This window comes from Mizuhopecten yessoensis, unplaced genomic scaffold, assembly GCF_002113885.1.
Source record: "Mizuhopecten yessoensis strain PY_sf001 unplaced genomic scaffold, ASM211388v2 scaffold11175, whole genome shotgun sequence".
In the NCBI taxonomy this organism is placed as follows: domain Eukaryota; kingdom Metazoa; phylum Mollusca; class Bivalvia; order Pectinida; family Pectinidae; genus Mizuhopecten; species Mizuhopecten yessoensis.
The window spans coordinates 637,117-660,705 of record NW_018408917.1 but is presented as its reverse complement, the minus strand read 5'-3'; the positions used below and the strand labels follow the sequence as shown (position 1 = coordinate 660,705).

General features: G+C 35.5%; 1 protein-coding gene across 1 annotated transcript; it reads left to right on the top strand.

The window, feature by feature from the left end:
* The first annotated feature begins 502 nt into the window (after positions 1 to 502).
* Positions 503 to 22,063, top strand: LOC110467504 (uncharacterized protein y4mH-like). Its single transcript, XM_021524708.1, has 8 exons — positions 503 to 607; positions 17,211 to 17,372; positions 17,775 to 17,851; positions 18,165 to 18,322; positions 18,827 to 18,874; positions 19,556 to 19,672; positions 20,819 to 20,885; positions 21,495 to 22,063. The coding sequence occupies exons 1-8, from the start codon at positions 556 to 558 to the stop codon at positions 21,681 to 21,683; spliced, it is 870 nt and encodes a 289-aa protein (XP_021380383.1). The 5' UTR covers positions 503 to 555; the 3' UTR covers positions 21,684 to 22,063.
* The last annotated feature ends 1,526 nt before the right edge of the window (positions 22,064 to 23,589 follow it).

Here is a 23,589-nt window from a genome sequence, read left to right as displayed (position 1 = left end):
ATTGTTCCGGGTTCAGATTACCTTACAAGAGGAAAAAGGTCAAGGCGACAGGTCATACTGGTCGTCTTACTTTACCCAATGAAAATAGTGCATACGTATTGTCGCTCGTCAACCAGCTAATACGGCTCGTTTTCGCCACAACGAAAGACAATATTTGTTCTCTAATCAGTGTCTACATAGCTTATATTTGTTGTTGACCATGTACAGAACGTTAAACACAATTAGTATTACTGTAGTATTATTATTAGATCGTCTCCGGCTACACACGTGTGATCGATCCAATCGAAGTAGATGATTCACGGGCCTCCCGGGCTTATAGACTCGTCCCCATTCTTTTGTAGCTACAAGCATGCAACTACAGAGACGTGCACGGTGTCTAATGAATTCCACCCAACTGTTACAAAATCGTTGTTATAAGACTTTACTATCAATGTGAATATTTCAGTTATGAGACATGGCAAGCTAGATTGTGTGTACGTGTATCGGAAGTCATATGATTAAAACCCTGGTTCATTTGCATAAAGTTACGTAACGCCCCCAGAGAGCAAAACAAATATGGCCACCGGGAATTACAAGGGGCGTGAGGATTATGTGGATAGCCACTTTCGTACGTATTACTAAATATTATACTTTTGAAGACTGATTTAACGGAAAGAAATTTACTGCATACTCAAACTTTTCCTTTATCTTCATATCATATTTTATATACACTACATCATATAGTATTCCGAAGCTGGCCAAAAAGGATCTATTTATAGACGAAGCAGTAGTGGTCACCCTAATTTTTTCTTCTTCTGATTAATAATTGTTTGCACGGCCTAGCTGTGTGTAAAATTCAAGGTCCACCATACCCGAAAGTACCGAAATACGTCGATAAAGATGCCTGGTTGGGAGGAATGAGTGTCCAGGGAGATTTCCGCGCGCCATGGAATTCGCTATTAAATTTTGTAAAACGATCGGATTTAGGCTGAAATAGATTCATAAAAATGATTTAATTTAAGATAATCATCGGTATTTCTACCTGTCTGACCAACGTTTTGTTCAGGGATTTTCCTCTACTAGCGCATGCGCATTGCACACCATTTCTTTGTAAACAAAATGACTGGCCGTGTGAAGTAAGCCAAAGAAAAGTGTTATACCGTGTCAGATTCAGATTGTTTTATTCCTTGTGTAACACACATCGGAGAGTAGACATACAAATAGTACAGTATATTACAAATTTACAATGATACATGTATACAATAATATTCATTAATCTTGCAGTACTTCAAAATGACATATAATAAGAGACAGCATTTTACACTGCAATACACCAACATCGTAAGGATCCGATACAGTGCAAGCATAACAATAGTATAACTTTCAATGACGTACGTTACAGGTAATGATAACTGGATTAATATAGCTACATACATTATATCGCACATATGTCACGAATAAATACTCTCTAGTAGAACAGTAAAAAAACCCAAATAAAATACACTACCATAGTGTAATAAATACGATGTTACACCTGACGTTAGTGACAGTGATATTACGATATAGAAAATACTCGTCGATGTTTCGAAGTTGTTAATTATGATTAATTTACCATATACTTTATTTCACATAGGAAAGGAAATGAACGGGCACAATCACCTTTTTTTTTTACACTATATACACATAATACAAATATCTTATAAATATGGTATACTGAAATGAACATTTACATGAAAAATGAGATAAAATATTATACAGTGTTATTACGACGTTTTAAACTTAAAAACAGGAATTTTCCTAATTTATTTAATTCCTTAATGTTTTGAGTAGTAAATAACTGTATCAATTTGAAAACACTTGGTCGTTTGTAATAAAAAGGCTTAATAAACTCGCGCCCTAAGTCGTTATAAAAGTTACACTTTAATATAAAATGAAATTCGTCTTCAATATCATTAGAGTTACATAAGTTACAGAATCTTTGATCTCTGGTAAGGTTTCTATATCTTCCCTGTTCAATATTTAAATTATGAGAGCTAAGTCTAAAGCGAGCTAAAGTCTTTTTATATGAATTATCAATTGGTTTGATTAAATATGATTGCAAAGAAAAATTGTCTATTAGATGTTGATAAAGGAATCCTTTCGGAGTGTCAGCTACTAGGCGAAAAGTTGCCGAATGGTCAAAAGATAGCGCAAGGAGTACGTTACGGAATCATTATTACAGGTGGGAAGTATTCAAAGGAGAAAATAACTGCCCTAGCAGTTAGTACGCTGCATGTATTCTTCCGGATAGCCGGTTAAGCTGAAATGGAATCGACAGAAATGCTAGCGCTGTAAATATCTAAAACTATTAAAGTATCTTTGTCTGAGTTTGAATACGGGTGAACATAGTTTAATATGTCAATGGGCATGTATCGGAGAGAGTTTTACTTTGTGTTTCTATAATTATACAGTGGTTTATGCGAAAGGAAGGGATAAGTGACTGGTTAGTTTGATTTTGTCATGAGGCCCTCCAAGGGTTTACTGTTGTGATAGCCACGGCGTATTCTGTCTCTGTCGGTACTCGTGGTCGGTGTCAAATGAGATATGTGCGCTTTTAGATTTACATAATTTAAAATATTACCGGGTTCAGTAAAATGGTATGATTTAATTATATAAAGAACAATTCTCTCGTCGTCAGAAAGCTACATTATCGCAGCTAGATTAAAAATGTCAAAATGATGGGCCAGGATGAATAACTGAGGAAGGAGAACCTACTTCTAGTAAAAAGTATCGCGTAACATTTTCTTTTAAATCGTAATATTTCAATAGTTCATGTTTTCATATGATGTTGACTTAGAATGTATGATCATGTAACAACCTTTTCTATATAAAGAAATAATTTTCGACTTCAGATAGAATCGGAATACGTATTGAAAACAGGGGAAGTAAATATTTGTTTACGTTGTAAAAATGACGCGTGCTGCCGATAACTACGGCTTCTGTTTCAGCCAAAAATGAAATGATTAAAGAAAAGTTTGCTCAACATAAAAAAGGGTCTATTGACAAGAATGCTTTAATCTATGAAAAGTATTGAAAAAATATAATTATCAAGTTGCTCAATACGACACATATTCTACATGTACACTTAGTGGTTTTGCCATACAGGTTAGTGTGTGTGATGGCTAATATGACTTACAAAGTGTTAGCGTATGGAGACAGTGAAAGTGGGAAAGAGTGTATACATAAATTTGTATGCATGGTATAGAAAAAAAATTGGTCAAAGATATTGAGTTGTACAATGTAATAAAAAAAAATCACAAACATTTCTCTTTTTTATACGCGTGTAGGTTGTCATTGCATATATGCACTTTATGAAAACATTTGAAAAGGGATATTCGTCTCGTGAATATTCCTTTTTACAGAAAGGTTTGTCCCATGGTTGAAGAAAGGTGTTTAGCCCCGTACAGATGTCACATTCCGGGACTAAATTCAATATATATTTATATATATATACTTTATGTTTATGCCTATTATCATTGTTCACATTTAATTGTAAATGTATGACGGGAGAAGGCTGTGATAAATTTGTAAAAACGTGTGCATAACATAACATAACATAAGTGGAAGTGCATACAATACATACATTCATTTAAAAAAATGGCTTTTCACGTGATGCCCCTTTAACCTTTCACCACTATAAACCATAATGGACTCATCCAGATAAATGTATGGTAGAATCTACTAAAGTTTCCTATGGTGAAAGGGTTATACGACAAAATTACGCTCGGCGTCCCATGTTATGTAATCGTGTATATTGCTGCATTAAGTATGTGATTGAGTGGAAGATAAAATTATCTATCTTGAATCCGCAATCAGCTAAACGTGTATTATGTCGGAATGTTTACAATTGGTCTTTTCCGGCGTTTTTGGAACAATACAATTACCGAGTATTTCAAGCCGGATATGTACATGTATCGTATGTGTGCTTTTATGAAATGGGCCGTCACACTCACTGAAGAGCCTACACTGGGTGTATCTCCGAGTGCCAACATTTTTAATTTACCTATAGGGGACTGAGATCCAACAGGTTAATCTACCTGTAAAAACTTACATGTGATAACAAAACAAAATGTATATCTAAGTACATGCTTTACCATGTAATACATGTACTTACATATACATTTTTATTTGTGTAAACATGTATATTTTTCATATTAAATATGTTCTTGATAAAATTAATAAGCTTATCCATGTAGTGTTCCACATGTAAATCACATAAAAAGATACCGTATGTAGCACAGTTAATTTACCTATAGGGGACTGAGATCCAACAGGTAAATCTACCTGTAAAAACTTACATGTGATAACAAAACAAAATGTATATCTAAGTACATGCTTTACCATGTAATACATGTACTTACATATACATTTTTATTTGTGTAAACATGTATATTTTTCATATTAAATATGTTCTTGATAAAATTAATAAGCTTATCCATGTAGGGTTCCACATGTAAATCACATAAAAAGATACCGTATGTAGCACAGTTAATTATAATTTAACAATACACTTATAAGTATCTAAGTTAATGGGTTTTTTTAACAAAAAACAAATTAAGAAGTATACAATTGTACCTCACACATATACGGATTAGTGATAGTGTGATCGTAGTAAAAAATGAGGAATCACAGAAAAAATAAATTAACTTAAAATTGAAATTAAAAGAGGGGATATTCATAAGAAGGAACCAAGTTCATAAGCATTCATTTACTAAAAGCGATTCTTCATGTTTATGAAATTAAATAGAATGGTATCCCACAGGGGAGGTGTGTCTGCCCCACCCTTAGCTGTATCTGCCCCACCCTTAGCTGTATACACCTATAATTTATACCTGTATTCAGCTATATTTTTGTAGTTTTTATAGAAATAAAGCAAAGTCACTAGAGGAATATTGTTAATATTCATAACTGTAAATTTTCATTTTTTCGCTACTTTTGTTGGATGTATTTTATAACAAAATATTGATAAGGTCTTCTATTTACTTTGTGTCGTTTTCTTTTAAAAAGAAAATAACATGAAAAAACCTCAAAAGACCAATTCTGAATAGGTCGATATAAATATTGTATTTCTATACAGTTATATAGCTCAGTTGCCAGAGTTTACTGGACCTGTATGTAACCTCATTTTTTTTCAGTTTAAGTTTTTTAAGATTTTTAAAATGAGTACACAGAATAAGTTTAAAAAAATATAGAATATAAGGAAACACTTTTCAATGCTTACTTTTGTTAAAAAGATGCTACCACTGAAAACGGTAAAATTGAGCCTTTAATGGTTGAATTGGACCTGCTATGGCAAAAATATCTGAGAGAATGTGTTGTTTAAAACACAGGTAAATATCGGGTATTCACAGGTGAAATGCAGCTTTTATGAAACAGTATATAATTGACTTGCCGTTGTTTCAACTTTTAACTTTATTTCTGTTTACAAGATTACTACGAATGTACAGAGAAAACATATTTACAACAGTATACATTATCAAATGTAATACAGATGGAGGACAAATCATGATACTTTTTAAACAAAATTTTGATAAATTTGCATAAATTTTAACATTGTTTGTATTCCTAAGTTCTGAGAACATTAGCTAGTAGTATTTGTTTAAATATAACTTCCTTTCTGTAGACAGAACGGGACAGTCTACAGAAAGGGACATTTTAACAAGTAGTGAAATTCGTCACCAATGTCTTGGGTATGGCAATATGTGCATTTTCTGTTTTGGTAATCAACATCATTCCATCTTCCAGTTTCCACTATAAACTTATGATTACTAGGTCTAAATTAACACAATACAATTAGTTCATTTTCATTCAACATTTCTAGATAATTTTCAAAATTACAATTATATTCATATGTTCTGTAACACACAGACTAAGAGGAATTAAAAATTTCATTACTCCACTTTTGTAAAAACTGGTCATTTAATATTTATTGTGTAACAAGTTTAATCCATAGAGAGTCACTATGTTCCAAAAAACTTGGAATTCCATATATATGTAAGACCACATTCATTAAAAATACTTTGTACAAATTTCAAGTAGGGAATTCATTTGTTTTCATTATTATAAACATGATATTACATATTATACAAAACAATATTCAATTTACTCTCTTTGGACTGTAACATTCTTAATCAATAACCACTGAATTAGATCTGAGTCCGTGCAATAACTAATCATTCTAGTTTGTATTTCAATTAAAAGGGTACATGTGCCGAGTTCACCATAAACCGTACAATTTGGCGTACTTTTTTTTGAACTCATCTAAATTTACAGAATTTTAAATGAAAACGTTCCAAAATCTGAGTGTTTGTGTAACCCAGACATCACATCCATACAGCAAGATAGGTTTTATTATTTTATTTAAAAGATAATTAAATACATTTGATAGACAAATTCAGTATTCTACCTTTCTTTAAAATATCATACATAGGGCTTGTTCTCAGGGTTGATCAGTTCCCCCGCTTTTAAAAATAACATGGGGTGAAGAATGTTGTTAGAAGGATTATAGTCCGTTTCTGAGTAGTATTGGCAGTATTTATCTGTATTTACCTGTGTTTTTACCTGTGGTTAACGCTTCTATCTAGAAGAGTGGTGTTCTATTTAAGCTGGAAGCTGATTATATATAATTTAATAATACATCATATAAATTTTTTTAATTTTTAATAGCAAATGTTAATTTTAAATATTTCAATATTAATTATATCCATTCTGTAGTCCTTGTGCTGCTGATATGACATATAATAAGATGAAATGTGTTATTTTATTTTATGATAATTTTGTACTTTAAACATATTATTAAAATAATAATAAAAATAATTCTAAAATGAATCTTTCTTTAAGATTATAACATTTAATAAGTTGCCTAAATACCTAGTAAGAATGGTTAAGTCAGACAGGTAACTTTCACACAGGTAAGTTACCTGTAGGGTAAGTATGAAACAGACTATAATTGGTTTGCCATTGTCTTCCTATATCAACACTTTTCTTTGTTCTCTAAAAAGTGGGGGAATTGAGAACACTCCATACAGGCTCAATTCAATTCAATTCAACTTTATTCTCTTTCACAATACAATGTATAGAGAAACATATTTACAATATAATATATAGTAATTGTAGTGTTCGTAGTCGGTAGTACACAGTACTGTTTTATAATATATACACATTTATATCGAGGAGGTCAAATACTGTTATTAATTATTCTAATAAAAGTACAAAGTTTCTTCAGTGTTTTTATATTAGTAGTATTCATCAATTCATTAAACTTAATTACATTTGGTCTCGTCCAAAAATATTTGTCTATGTATAAAATTCGAAACCCAGATAGTGACGGACACTCAAGCAAGTAATGGAATTCGTCACCAATTTGCTGACTGTTACAGTGTGGACATTTTCTTTCATTATACTCTATATTATGCCATCTGCCGGTTTCAACAATGAATTTGTGATTAGTAGTCTTAAATTTACAAAATGTAACTCTATCCTTATCACTTAAAATATCTAAGTAATTTTCAAAATGACAATTATTTTTAAAAATCCTATAACATGTAGCTTTTGATGAAGTGTGAACATCACTCTGCCATTTCTGTAAATACTGGTCGTACAATCTTTGTTTAATAACATGCTTTAGCCATGTGATATTACATTCTGAAGTATATTGGACATTCCATAGGTAACTCATACCACATTCATTTAAAATACGTTTAATAAAACTTATATATGGAACCGGTTTATCATCAACATTATGTTGATGGCAAAGAAATTTATACAATATAATATTAATTTTGTTTCCTTTAGAATGAGTCAATTGTGACCAATATGATATTATTCTTGTTTTTATTGTTATTTCAAGTGGACTAGTACCTAGTTCTCCATATACCATATAATTAGGGGTGCTACTTTTTAACCCTAGTAATAATTTACAGAACTTTAAATGTACACGTTCAATTACCTTAAGGTCAGAAAGACCCCAAACTTCACAACCATACAACAGTATGGGTTTTACAATCTTGTTAAATAAATCATATATACAATGAACTGATAAATTATGTAGTCTACCTTTCTTTATAACGTCATACATTGCTATAGTAGCCTTTTTAATATTGTATTTTTTCGTTTCATTGAATGAACCAGTTCGATTAAATGCCGTACCCAAATAGGTAAAATTGTCCACTAACTCGATCGCCTCATTATTAAATAAAAATACATTTCTATTGTTTTTGCGTCCTTTACTAAACACTATACATTTGGTTTTTCCTATATTAACCTTTAATTTCCACTGTTTACAGTATTCACTGAATACATTTAATTGTAGTTGCAAGTCAACTGGACAGTCCGAGAAAAGTAGTGTATCATCAGCATATAGTAAAATAAAAAGCTTTATGTATACATGTAGATTATTTTCTAATTTAGTACTAAGGTTTGTCAAACCCTGAACGTTATTTTGGACCATAAACTCTTCTAGATCGTTCAAGTACAGACTGAATAAAAAGGGAGATAGATTTTCTCCTTGTCTCAAACCATTTTCACATGGAAAATAACCAGAACATTCACCATTAAAAGATATATTTGACTTAATGCCTTGATACATGTTAAAAATAATTGTTAACATTTTCCCATTAATACCGCTCATTAACATCTTATTCCACAAGCCATTGCGCCATACTTTATCAAAGGCTTTTTCGAAGTCAAAAAATACACAGTATAATTTACTTTTCATCATCTGAGTCAAATTTATCAAAGAGTAAAGTACAAAAATGTTATCAATAGTTGAATAATTTTTACGAAACCCTGTCTGATTTTCACATATCAAGCTTACCTCCTCTGAGTATTTCTGTAGTCTTTCATTTAATATACTAGTGAACAACTTCCCTAAACAACTAACAATCGTAATTGGTCTATAATTTTTAGGTTCCATAGGTGAACCTTTATTTTTAAAAATAGGAACAATAGTACCGGTCAGCCATTTTGATGGGAATTTCCCACTATTGAAAATAATATTAAACACTTTGACATACAAATCAGTCATTTTCGTAACAGAATGTTTGATATATTCATTCATAATATTGTCATCAGAGCATGTTTTGTTATTTTTCAACGACCTAATAGCTCTTTTTACCTCATCCTTTGTTATATCACAGTTTAAAAACTCATTAGTGGGATTAACAATATCCACAGGCACATCAGTACCGTTTTCATCATCATCATCACATGTATTAAGGTCTTTGTAAAAATTTAGAAATTCGTCTATAGGTATTGTTCGTTTTGGTTTTCTTTCACCACCAGATTTCAAAAGCTTCCAATAATCCCTTGGATTTTTACTTTTCATTACCTTCAATTTTTTTCTGATATCATGTCTGAACGTTTTAATACTTTTATCCATTATATTTTTATAAACTTTTTCAGATTCTTTATATTTATTGTGAAAATACTCGTTTCTATGCCGTCTATACTGTCCTTTACATAGGCGGTATTTTTTTCTAGCATTTCGACAATTAAAATCAAACCAAGGTTTCTTGGGGGCGACTGACTTCTCACGCTTACTAACAGTATAGGGTTTTGTGCCAAGTGTTTTTTTAGCAGCATGTAATAAAATATTACTACAATGATCAACAAGTTCGTCAACATTCAATACATATGGATCTGTACAATTGTCAATCATTTCAGTAATATCCTTTACTAAATCATCATCAATATTATTAATGTAATCATGTGTTTTCTCTGTTTTCCATTGGTTAATTCTTTCTCCAGATTGTGGGATTTGGTTATTTGTTACACATGTGTTTAAACTGTTATTAAATTGTAAAGTTAATGAAATTGGACAATGTACATCAGATAATAAGGAATTAAAGTCTAAAATATCAAATTCATGTACATTTTTAACAAGTCTAGATGAACATAATACATAATCAACCACACTCGCGTTTTTGCACGTAAGCTTACCAATACTTTTGTCGCGGCCAGTTCGACCATTACAAATAAAAAGGTCATTGTACTTACAAAAATCTAGGAGTCGGTTCCCGGAATTATTCTTTTTATCATCACAACTTGATCTATATTTTGGGAAAGTAAATTCATTAAAAACACTAGTATTCTGTGCGTCATTTAGAATCTCAGCTGTAAAGTCATCATTGTTTCCTATTTCATGTACATCTATAAAATCATTTGCCTTTGATGTTCGTGCATTAAAATCGCCTAAAAGACATACATAATTACTATTGGTTGAGAAATGTAGGTACTCATTTTCAAGTTCTGAATATGGATCACCTAAATGGTATTTAGAATTTTCAGGTGGTATATACACTATACCAAACAGCAAATCTTCATCACAATGGCAGACGTTACCATTAACCTTAAACCAGCTTACATACTTGCTGTCACTTTCTAAAGTATTTATACAGTTTTCTAAACCACACTTAAAAGCCAGTGTTATTCCGCCAGCTTTCGTTTTTCTAAATTGAAAACGATTCTTCATTTTAATTACAAAACCAGGTAAATCAATAACATCTAAGTCGTCAGTTTTTGTCTCGCTTAGACATAATATATCAAAACTATTTACAAAATCAATACATACATAGCTATTGTGGCGATCGCAATATATAGGTCACCTGAGAAATCTCAGGTGACCTATATATTGCGATCGGTCCAATCAGTGAAAAGTTAAACCAAGTACAACGTACGATGAACTCGTTATCTCTCAAAGTAGGGAATTTGGAAAATGAAGTTAATATATTAAAGGTCAAGGGTCAAGATTTGGAGCAAAGCTGCAGAGTAATTAGTGATATGTATGATGAGGTGAAGAATGTATCAAAAAAGCAAGGGGATGAATTACAGAGGCTGAAAAGAGCAGTCCACACACATACGCCTATAAAAGGGAACTTTGAAAGTCTCGAAAAACTAGTGAATGAGTTGAAATCTGATAAAGATGAATTAAAACGGAGTGTAACAGATTTAAGGTGGCGCTCTATGAAGAACAACCTGGTGTTCAGTGGTTTATTGGAGTCACCCACCGAGAATACAGAATCACTTCTCCGAGAGTTTCTACACGTAGAATTGAAAATCCAGCACCATATTGAGCTTGGTAATGTTCATCGATTTGGAAAGTTCATTCATGGAAAAAGAAGGTCAATCGTCGCTCGCTTCATCTACAACAATGACAGATCCTACGTGTTGAAGCGGTCAGGTATGTTAGCAGGAACTTCGTTCTATATCAATGAACAATTCCCTTCAGAAGTTAAACAAAAACGAAGACAACTTTACCCAACATATAAAGACCTAAAAGCCAAACACCATAAGGTCAAGCTTGTCAGAGACAAGCTCATAGTGGACGGCAAGTTGTACACGGGGCCTTTGGTAAGTAGTGACGTCAGAGCGAAGAATAGCAACCCGCGACAGATCAGAACTTATAGTGACATTGCTCAAAGTCCGTCAAATGGGTCTCCTGGTGCGCATGCCCAACCGACAAAACGTTCGCGCTTCAACAGCAACGCTGAGTCCCCAAGGCGCTCGCCCGTTTCTCGCCATCTTCCTCACCTGTGTCATCAGGTGAAACTACCCTTAAGTCTGTATAGGATGATGAGGAGAGTGAGCTCTCTACTGTTAACGTTCTATCATGGAATGTTTGCAGATCACTTGTTGATAAACTGAATGATCGAGATTTTTGGAACATTTTATGTAAATATGAGATTGCATGTTTATACGAAGCTGGATTAGTAGTGAGGATGACATATCTATGATAGGGTATACTGATCATATCATACCTAGACTCCACGGACGTGGAGGGGGTATTGTAATATATATCAAATCTTGTATAGCTGAAAAATGTCGAGTTGTTGAAACTGTTACAGATAGCATCAGTGTAGTCAAATTGTCATATCCGGCTAGAAGGGATATCTACTTAGCTGTTAATTATTTCCCGCCCGTGAATAGCACGTATTTTGAAAGGAATGATTTAGATTTGTTTATATTGCTAGAGGTAACTGTAAGTAAATATAAAGAGTATGGTGACGTTTTAGCTATAGGTGACTTCAACAGCCGTACTGGTTTATCTGAGGATTATATTGCCTTTGATCAAGTCAGTGAATTTTCAACCCATATATTCGAATACCTTCCTGATTCCAATGTTTGTAAAAGGGCAAATATGGACCTATATGTTAACCAATTCGGAAGGCAACTTTTGTCTCTTTGCAAAACAAGTGGTCTTAAAATTTTGAATGGCAGACATGCTGGTGATGGTAATGGTCATTATACATTTTTCAGTAACAATGGAGCCAGTCTTATTGATTATGATTTAGTCCCTGGTACTATGTTAAAGACCATAGCACAGTTTGAGTCTGGAGTTTTTAATCATTTTTCTGACCACTCTCCAGTATCATTCTCATTGCCATTGTTGTTTCCCGCCGTACAAGAACATATTAACGTAGAGCCTAAACCGTATAGAACTACCTTTAAATGAAATGAGAACGAAAAACAGTCGATCAAAGAAACACTGCTAGTTAATTCTGCTGACTTATTAGATATATGTAATGACTCGGATCTTAGCGAAGGGGGTATCAATAACGTTGTAAATAAGTTTTCAGAATATGTAAAAAAAAATGAGTATCTCCTTATTGTTGTAAAACTGTAACAGAACATGTAAGAGATAAGAAAACGGTGACAGAAGATAAGCCTTGGTTCAATTATCAATGTAAGCAAAGGTTCAGAGAATACAAGATTGCTCTCTCTACTTTTAATTTATGTAAATCATCTGAAAATCGGGAAAACCTCATCCGATGTAAGAGCTGTTATACAAAAATTGAAATTAAGTTAAAGCGTGAATACATGCTTCATCAGGGAAATATGTTAGAATATCTAAGAAAGTATAACTCAAAACGGTTTAACTCAAGACGAGTTTCATTTTGTTTTAGTTTGCACAAGATATACAGATTTAAGAAGGAAGTATTTAAAATGTTACTATAGAAATAACCCTAGTGTATATAAGCTTGTTCAATTACTCAATACACAGAATATTAAAGAATTATGTAATCTTGGAAAGTATCTGATAGGGGCAAATAAGCGCCGATCAGATATATGACAGTTTGTATGTGTGTATTGTTCATTCTCCTGTGACCAATGTGGCTTTTTGTACATATGTACATATCCTGTTTAATATATGTTTACACTGATAAGTCGCAAGACTTAAAGTTAATAAAGAACAAGAACTTTCGTCCGTCGTCGTAAACAATTTACATTTCCAACGTTTTCTCCAAAACCCCTGAACCAATTTCAGGGGCTAATGTTGGACCAGCATTTGTTTAATTTCCATGCGAATTAATTCAAACTTTGTTAGCATTATCAGTATTGGATAGCATTTTGATGATATGCACAAATCAGCCCTGACTGACCCCCAAGGGCTGAAGGGTGGGGCCAAAAAGGATCGAACTGACGAAAATTTCAAAAATCGACTTCTCAAGACCCAGATATGGTAGAATTAAATACTCTTCATAGATGGAAGGGTTTTATAAGGTGCACTTCCAAAATTGTGAATTATATGATCCTAGGGTCTTACGTTTACCCCTGGGGAGGGGGGGGGGGGGTTTATTATGGTTTATATTGGCAAATGATACTTTGGATATTACATGTTGATAACTTGATTGGAATTATAACCTTGAGTTGACAGTTTGGTACTTTGAACATTTTCAGCCAGCCCCACCCCCAAGGACTGTAGGGGGCAGGGCCCAAAGGAGTCCGTGTGCTAAAAATTCTTCATTTTCCTTGTTTAGAAATAGAGGCTCTAGTTCCAAATACTTTTCAGTCTTAAATCTGAATACTAGATATTGAATAAGGTGGTTTTATTGATTTTTGTCACTTTGAATAATAAAATCAATGGGTGTTACTACACCACACACATTCGTACATGTACTCCGTCTGATCAATATTGCGACGAGTTTCTCTTCAGTATCAATTAATCTAGCATATTTACAATATGATCAATGTATTTATTAATATTTCAAATAATAGCTGCTGTGGCAGTTTTATTAAATTATCAGTTCAATCACAGATGAATGCCTAATATGCAAAAGTATCCCTGTCTTATTCACCCATTGATTTAATGTCGGAAAAATGAGGCACTCTCTGTACAGAGGATAATAAAAAGGGAAGGTTTAGTTTGATTTTGTTTAACGTCGTATCAACAGCTAAGTTCAGTAAATGACGTTTTTGTCACAATCAGTCTCAAGAATAATAAATCCACACAAGCAGTCTCATCATTACGGGGTGTTTCAAGCAGTCTCTCATTACGGGGTGTCTCAAGCAGTCTCATCATTACGGGGTGTCTAAAGCAGTCTCTCATTACGGGGTGTCTCAAGCAGGTTCATCATTACGGGGTGTCTCAAGCAGTCTCATCATTACGGGGTGTCTAAAGCAGTCTCTCATTACGGGGTGTCTCAAGCAGTCTCATCATGACGGGGTGTCTCAAGCAGTCTCCCATTACGGGGTGTCTCAAGCAGTCTCATCATTACGTGGTGTCTCAAGCAGTCTCGTCATTACGGGGTGTCTCAAGCAGTCTCGTCATTACGGCAAGTCTCAAGCAGTCTCTCATTACGGGGTGTCTCAAGCAGTCTCATCATTACGAGGGGTCTCAATCAGTCTCTCATTACGGGGTGTCTCAAGCAGTCTCGTATTACGGGGTGTCTCAAGCAGTCTCGCATTACGGGGTGTCTCAAGCAGTCTCGCATTACGGGGTGTCTCAAGCAGTCTCATCATTACGAGGGGTCTCAATCAGTCTCTCATTACGGGGTGTCTCAAGCAGTCTTATCATTACGGGGTGTCTCAAGCAGTCTCATCATTACGGGGTTTCTCAAGCAGTCTCTCATTACGGGTCGTCTCAAGCAGTCTCATCATTTCGGGGTGTCTCAAGCAGTCTCATCATTACGGGGTGTCTAAAGCAGTCTCTCATTACGGGGTGTCTCAAGCAGGCTCATCATTACGGGGTGTCTCAATCAGTCTCTCATTACGGGGTGTCTCAAGCAGTCTGTCATTAGGGGGGGTCTCAAGCAGTCTCATCATTACGTGGTGTCTCATGCAGTCTCGTCATTACGGGGTGTCTCAAGCAGTCTCTCATTACGGGTCGTCTCAAGCAGTCTCATCATTACGGGGTGTCTCAATCAGTCTCGTCATTACGGGGTGTCTCAAGCAGTCTGTCATTACGGGGGGTCTCAAGCAGTCTGTCATTAGGGGGTGTCTCAAGCAGTCTCATCATTACGGGGTTTCTCAAGCAGTCTCTCATTACGGGTCGTCTCAAGCAGTCTCATCATTTCGGGGTGTCTCAAGCAGTCTCATCATTACGGGGTATCTCAAGCAGTCTCTCATTACGGGGTGTCTCAAGCTGTCTCATCATTACGGGGTGTCTCCAGTAGTCTCATCATTACGGGGTGTCTCAAGCAGCCTCTCATTACGGGGTGTCTCAAGCAGTCTCATCACTACGGGGTGTCACAAGCAGTCTCTCATTACGGGGTGTCTCAAGCAGGCTCATCATTACGTGGTGTCTCAAGCAGTCTCGTCATTACGGGGTGGCTCAAGCAGTCTCGTCATTACGGCAAGTCTCAAGCAGTCTCTCATTACGGGGGGTCTCAAACAGTCTCATCATTACGTGGTGTCTCAAGCAGTCTCGTCATTACGGGGTGTCCCAAGCAGTCTCTCATTACGGGGTGTCTCAAGCAGTCTCGCATTACGGGGTGTCTCAAGCAGTCTCGCATTACGGGGTGTCTCAAGCAGTCTCATCATTACGGGGTATCTCAAGCAGTCTCTCATTACGGGGTGTCTCAAGAAGTCTCATCATTACGGGGTGTCTCCAGCAGTCTCATCATTACGGGGGGTCTCAAGCAGTCTCTCATTACGGGGGGTCTCAAGCAGTCTCGTCATTACGGGGTGTCTCAAGCAGTCTGTCATTACGGGGTGTCTCAAGCAGTCTCATCATTACGGAGTGTCTCAAGCAGTCTCTCATTACGGGGTGTCTCAAGAAGTCTCATCATTACGGGGTGTCTCAAGCAGTCTCATCATTACGAGGTGTCTCAATCAGTCTCTCATTACGGGGGGTCTCAAGCAGTCTCATCATTACGTGGTGTCTCAAGCAGTCTCCTCATTACGGGGTGTCTCAAGCAGTCTGTCATTACGGGGGGTCTCAAGCAGTCTGTCATTAGGGGGTGTCTCAAGCAGTCTCATCATTACGGGGTATCTCAAGCAGTCTCTCATTACGGGGTGTCTCAAGAAGTCTCATCATTACGGGGTGTCTCCAGCAGTCTCATCATTACGGGGGGTCTCAAGCAGTCTCTCATTACGGGGGGTCTCAAGCAGTCTCATCATTACGGGGTGTCTCAATCAGTCTCTCATTACGGGGTGTCTCAAGCAGTCTAATCATTACGTGGTGTCTCAAGCAGTCTCGTCATTACGGGGTGTCTCAAGCAGTCTGTCATTACGGGGTGTCTCAAGCAGTCTGTCATTAGGGGGTGTCTCAAGCAGTCTCATCATTACGTGGGGTCTCAAGCAGTCTCGGCATTACGGGGTGTCTCAAGCAGTCTCGTCTTTACGGGGTGTCTCAAGCAGTCTGTCCTTAGGGGGTGTCTCAAGCAGTCTCATCATTACGGGGGGTCACAAGCAGTCTCTCATTACGGGGGGTCTCAAGCAGTCTCATCATTACGTGGTGTCTCGAGCAGTTTCGTCCTTACGGGGTGTCTCAAGCAGTCTCATAATTACGGGGTGTCTCAAGCAGTCTCGTCTTTACGGGGTGTCTCAAGCAGTCTGTCCTTAGGGGGTGTCTCAAGCAGTCTCATCATTACGGGGTGTCTCAGGCAGTCTCTCATTACGGGGTGTCTCAAGCAGTCTCATCATTACGGGGTGTCACAAGCAGTCTCTCATTACGGGGTGTCTCAAGCAGTCTCATCATTTCATAATTAGTCATAAGCAGCCTGATGAGTAACTGATAATTTTGTTTGTTAGGGGTTTAAAGTCCACGCAACAGCTAAAGTTTTATGAAGACGGGTACAAAGGAGACACCACCGCAATTCTGCTGGGGCCCCCATTATTTGCCTTTCCGACATGCAGCGGGATTAAACAGCAGATCTCTTTACCCGAACATGCGCGTGCAAACTGCATCTTCGTTCGACAGATGTTAAATCACAAAAAGATTATTACAATATCAAAACTGTTTGTTATTTTAGATATTTGGGACTTGCAGAAGTTTAAATATCCATGGCCAACTTTGGAGGAAGGTCCTATATTTCGGAGAGTTACGGCAGGGGAATACGTGAACAATCTGAAGGATACTCCGGTCAAATATGGAGTGTTTGTACAGTGTCTAAATGGAAATCCAGACGAAGCAAGTAAGTTGTGGTACATGTATTTATATACAAGAGTAGTCCAGTGTCTTTTCCTTTTTGTCTTGCCTGGACGTGGACATTCAACAGAACTGTGCATGTCATACTTAACGGAGTCCTCGTTATCAATAATATTTCCGTATATTGATATACCAAACGTTTCCGATTTCAATCATGATCTTGCTGTATTGTGGTGTTTAATATTTATACATGCATACAAGATAATGTAGCATTTATCAAGCGATATTATATGGGATTTCAATTGTTATTTCTTATTTAATGACGTCTTTCATTGAAAACATAACACTACATGTATGTTGTGAAACATTACTTAATAAGGATAATATTTGTAACAAATAGCTCACAACTGCTAAAAAGGCTGAAGTGTATGACAATTGTCTTCCCCAGAATGGGTTATGGAGCAGGCGACGTCACATCCGGAAATTAAAGGCGTTGTTGCTGGTGTTGATCTAACGGACCCAAATGTAACTTTCAGTCTTTCTTATTGGACAACACATCTTTCCCATTTGGCAAAATATATAAAGTCTGGAAACTATTGCTTCAAAGATGATGTTATTTCAAAATCAAATAGCAAACTCTCTAGATCCCGAAGACAAGAGTCAATAATATACGTTTTAAGATGAGAAAAGCTTTACAAAATTTATTCTTGAATATTAAGAAAAAAGTGTTTTTCTTGTTTTGTATGTTAAAATCCGAATTATATACAGAACCTTGGACATTGCTAGTTTTCTTTCTTCTTAAAATTTCTTGACAATTAAATACTTGTATTGTCAATAGGTACGTGAAACCCTAACAGACCTATGTAAGAACCCGGTTTTTAAGGGTGTGCGACACATACTTGATATGGAAGACCCCACATGGATCACACGTGATGACGTACATAAGGGTCTGGCTGTCTTAGACGAACTCGGTCTGACATTTGACCTGCTTCTGAGGTAATTATGCAAACTAATATTTTTGTCTCTTGGAGGATATATTTTGATTTGTACGCTAACCCTCCTGAAACATTAACGGGAATATATTTATTTTACGAAATATATAATACATACGACTATTTCCAGATAATGTTCAAGTATGTTTTTCTTCAATTTTTCGCGTTTTCCTACAAAAGGGTATAAAACGTTGGATAGCATTTGTACTTTACGTATGTTCACAGCAAAAGCAAAATTCCCACCTCGCACAAAAGGTCGAGAAATAGTTTTGTATGTTAAAAATTATGATAAACAATATCAGTGATTTATTTTCACAATATATTTTACCATTACCAATATAAAGCACACACCAACCTGCGGTGTCATACCATGAATACTCTGTTGTTAGAAACAAAACAAAAAAACGCAACAGAATGACGTTACGTCTGCTACAACATTATGTAGGTCATCGTTGATGCATGATGTAGGCCATCGTTACTAACCTTATTTTCACCGTTTCCTTTGTAGGCCGCATCTCCTTACATACATACCGCGGGTTGTGGCTAAATTCCCAAGGTGAGTTACGTTCCTTGGTCCCTCACTTGTACAGGTACAGCACCTGCAATGTGTTTTGATTAGTCTCGGATGTCCCAGTAAATATTGTATGTTTGACACTGTTCGCAGTCCAATCTTCATGATTTGTTTATGTTCACAAACAAATAGGCACCCATACCGAAAGCTTGGTTAACTAATTTGAAAATGTGAAGGTATAAGTAAGGTAAAATGTACGTACAGTTGTTAGAAGTCTATGGGAAATCATCTTTAGCTATAAAAGCCGCCTTTGTTGATGGCCTTGAGTACAACAGGAACTTCGAAAGCAACTTTCAAACATAATGCCTGGATATGTTCTATGATAAGGTTGATCCTTTACCGCTATAAAACATCGCTTTATTTAGCTAAAGACGTTTTTTGGTTGCAGGAAGCCATTGATTATCGTATCCTGCGCCTAACGAAGATCATTTAATACAGCCATTATAACAGGTTTATAATACTGTTATATGGTATCAAGTTTTGATATACCCATAGAAACAACAGACAAAATTTAGACAGAGCAACATTGTGTATTACATTCTTATTCTCTTTAACATATGTTTGAAAGGACCAGCAAATGTCTCTCGAAAAAAACGCATCCGAATGTTCAGATTTTAGTTTATTTGGCAAACGACATGGATATATTTTTTTAAATTTCGATTTCAGACTTAAGATGGTGGTTGATCATATTGCCAAACCGTACATCAAAGACCAGAACATAGACCAATGGAAATTGGACATGGCCGCAATAGCCAAGCAAAGTGAAAATATATACTGCAAAATGTAAGTCAATCTTTTGAAACGTGTTACCTCTTCAGTATCTCGGTTAGTCTTTCCTCATCAACATTTAATCAACCAAGTTAAAGGTTTATATTAATTGGTTTCCCGATATGTGGCTTATTGACTGGTTACATTATTATTCATATTTCAATAACTGTACCAAGGTATAGCGCTCTCAGTGAGTTACCCTTGTTTTATTATGACCAACACATGACGTTTAGCAAATATGTGGCTTATTGTTACTCTATACAGGAGTTTTCGATTAATTATTACAAAGTGTATAACGATTTCTGTTACTCTTTAACAATATATGTTAAAATGATTATAACCCTCACTTTGACTTTTTATAACACTTTTCATGTATGTGGCTTATAGTAAAGACCTTGATTTATCTTAGCCTATATATGACGTAATGTCACCATAGATATGACTTACTGTAAGATCTTTTGTGATTTTTATGTGACAATACATTGTATATGTGACTTGTCTGATTTTTATGTGACAATACATTGTATATGTGACTTGTCTGATTTTTGTGTGACAATACATTGCATATGTGACTTGTCTGATTTTTATGTGACAATACATTGTATATGTGACTTGTCTGAATTTTTATGTGACAATACATTGTATATGTGACCTTTTGCATATTCATCTTTGACTTCTTGTTAAATCTCTTTGGCTTAACTTTTTTCCTACAATGTATCTGCTATATGTTGCAACTCTACCAGAGCCTTATTATAACGTTTATAACAAGTCACTTTTTGTTACATATTTTTGACAAATTGTAACCCTATATGACCTTCATACTCAGATCCGATCCTGTAACAAAACTGACTATATGTGCATTATTTTACCCTGTATTTGATATATAATTAAATCTGACTTATTGTGATCCAATATGTCATTATTTCAAAACTATCGCTAATGTATATGTGAATGCATATACCTATATCTGTGTCTAATTTAGCTAAACGTCAACTTGTGTAACACTCGCAATTATTCTAACCATATCTTCAATATTTTGCATGTCTACCTGGGACTTACTTAACAAAACATATTGTGACACGAATACGACGTACTGTTACACTGACGTAGACTGACAAATGCGTGACCTATTGTAACGCCACACATGGCCTTCACTTCCAGATCCGGCCTTGTAACAGAGGCTGACTGGAATCTGTGGCAACCTGATGATTTCGTACCGTACGTTAAGGTAATGTAATTACATTCCCAAAGTTCTAATTTTTCATTTTCTATAATTTATATTAAATTTTGAATGTGTATCAAAGTAAAGAAACAAATACAATTGAGCACCTATACAGGTAGTCGTGAAACATTTTTCAAATTGCTAATGATGAAAAAGATAAATAGAAAAACGATTTTTCCAATCTTTGACAAGTGCTGATTCAGAATGTTGACATAAGAAGTTTGATCAGTTATTGAACAATATAGATGTTTTGAAATTTGTTGTTCCATTTGTTGATGAGTTTGTCTTTTTCATCATGCCATCCTCCAATAGTGTTTAAAGAGGACGCCATTTTTTCTCTAGGTTTTTGTCATGATGATTTAGGACCAGTTACTAAGCGAAGAAGTATTCAGTTTCTACAAAAAATGACTGATTAACTTATTTCTTGGCTGGAATTGTGAAACACAATATTGGCGCGATTTACCTTCGTTTTGAAAACACTTTCTTATAAAAGCTTTGAGACTTTTTTTAAATCGATCTTATTGTATATTCGATATATCTATATATTGATGTGGTCCTGTACAGAAAATAATGATGTTTTAAATGTATTGTTTATTATAAATTGTTTTATTTCAGCACATCTTGTCGTGTTTTGGTGTGGACAGAGTGATGTTTGGATCAGATTGGCCAGTCTGTACTCTGGCTTCGGCCTCATTTAACGATGTGTACGAGTTGTTTGACAAGCTAATCGTCACGTTATCAGACCAGGATAGGACGAAGGTGTTACGTAACAACGCTAAGGAATTCTACTCTCTCGACATATAGTACACGGCTGTGGTCTGTTTATCTGTTCATGTTGGTGCTGTTATCTGTGATATAATAGTTTATTAACAGTTACTCAACATTGCCAATCTTATCAGGGCAGATTGTGATGCTGACTGTCTACTACACCCTGAAAGGTCAAGAACCCATTGTATGACCATGTGCAGGTTCGGGACAAAAATCGGCCTGCTTTATTCCAAGTGATCGTGAAGCGCGTCGATTCGGGGTTATCTTCCATATATCATATTAAAGAATAAATACAAATAACTGTTTGCTCCCCTCATTGCAACACTTTGGACCTGTATTATTTTCGTTCCTACTGCTTCCGTCTTAATACGACCTTTGCTATTGAGATGTTGAACCAAATAAACCAAAAAAGCTTCGATGACTTTCAAGACATTTTAATCTCAAATATTAGTTTAAAGTTTTTTTGGAGAAAAAGATTTTCCCGTACATGTAAACGTGTAAAGCTTCGCTATAAATAGATCGAACAATGTAACACTATAATTAGTTTCAACGTGTTATAAGTAGTAACAGTAATTGTTTAAAGGAAATATTTGGCAAAATAGATTTAATACTTATTTGAAACACACGTTTCTTTGGTAAAATAAAAACTGTTATGATGAAAATTATTCACTTACAACGGTGTTTGAGTTGTAGAGGCTCCAATAGTGGGCGAAATAGGTAAATATTACTTATCCGTTTGACTGCCTTTATTGAAAGAGTGCAATTGAGATGAAATGAAAAGTTAATCTTTCACGGTTTAAGTCCAATATTTTCAGAATAATAGGAAAGCGTGTTACATAGTTTGAGGTTTTATAGATACTTTTACCCTTTGTTGAATTTTTACATATCTTTGGAACACTTTTGCCATTCTTTTCACATACTTACATTAGAAAGTACTTCCTTACATCGTTTTTCTAGTGACTGTTTCACCGTTATGCCTGCCAGCATGAACATAAATGGTATGTATTTTCTTGAAGATGTCTTAAAGTAAAAAATAGTAATACAAATATAGAATGAAAAATAAGGACATGTTCGCAAATACAAAGTCTACTTCAATAGAAAAAAGCCAATCTGAAAGGAGCGTAGCTTTGCTTTCTCTGATATTTGCTGTTTCAGAATAACACAAGAAAAGCTGTATCCAAAGTCGGTAAGACACCATTTAAAGTTGTGATTTAAATAATATCTCTGTAGAGAGCGAAAGTGAGCGCAATCTCTGGATATCGAGGATGCGGTTGGGGTGGCACAGTGGATAGCGCGCTCTTCTTAATCAATTATTCGATCCCCGTCACCCGCCCGACAACGTAGATTTTCTCTGGACACTTCCGTTATCTCCCACATTGAAAGACGGGGTACATGTAGATATATCGAAATATAGTCTAAATGTCTGTTCCATCCTGAAACATCGGGTTGACTTTAAAATTTTGAAACAGTCACTAAAATTTGATAGGTATGTATGAGAAACTGTTGGTGGTCTGGAAAAATCATTGTTGATTTCTCAACAAATTGAAATCAAACGCTTATGAAGACTTAAAATGTGACTTTTTCTATGTAACTAGAATTTCTAAATGACCAGTCATTTAATAGTTTTTAACAGCTTCAAATTTTTCTTCAAAGTTTTGTAATGTAACATCCTCCTGATTCAGATCATATATGTTTCCTCTTCCTAATGTCTCCCTTGACAATGCCTCACTTTTGGCATTTGGTTGAGCGTTCGCCCCTTTGAGGGAGGCTTTGGGTTCTGTCTCCTTGCCGAGACATACCATAGTCTGTTAAAGTGGTAGTTTCTACTCCTGCTCGACTGGTTCGCCCGTTATCAGTATAATGTGAACGGGCGGACTGTACTGCTGGGTGTCTTCGGTAGTTTCAAGATTTCAAGTTTTATTCACTCCAGACACACATTGAC

Excerpts from the sequence above, each read along its gene's own strand:
- LOC110467504 (XM_021524708.1), top strand. The coding sequence starts at position 556 with ATGGCCACCGGGAATTACAAGGGGCGTGAGGATTATGTGGATAGCCAC. Across the intron at positions 18,323-18,826 it reads ACATTTGACCTGCTTCTGAG|GCCGCATCTCCTTACATACA; the intron begins GTAATTATGCAA and ends TTTCCTTTGTAG. Across the intron at positions 19,673-20,818 it reads GAAAATATATACTGCAAAAT|ATCCGGCCTTGTAACAGAGG; the intron begins GTAAGTCAATCT and ends CTTCACTTCCAG.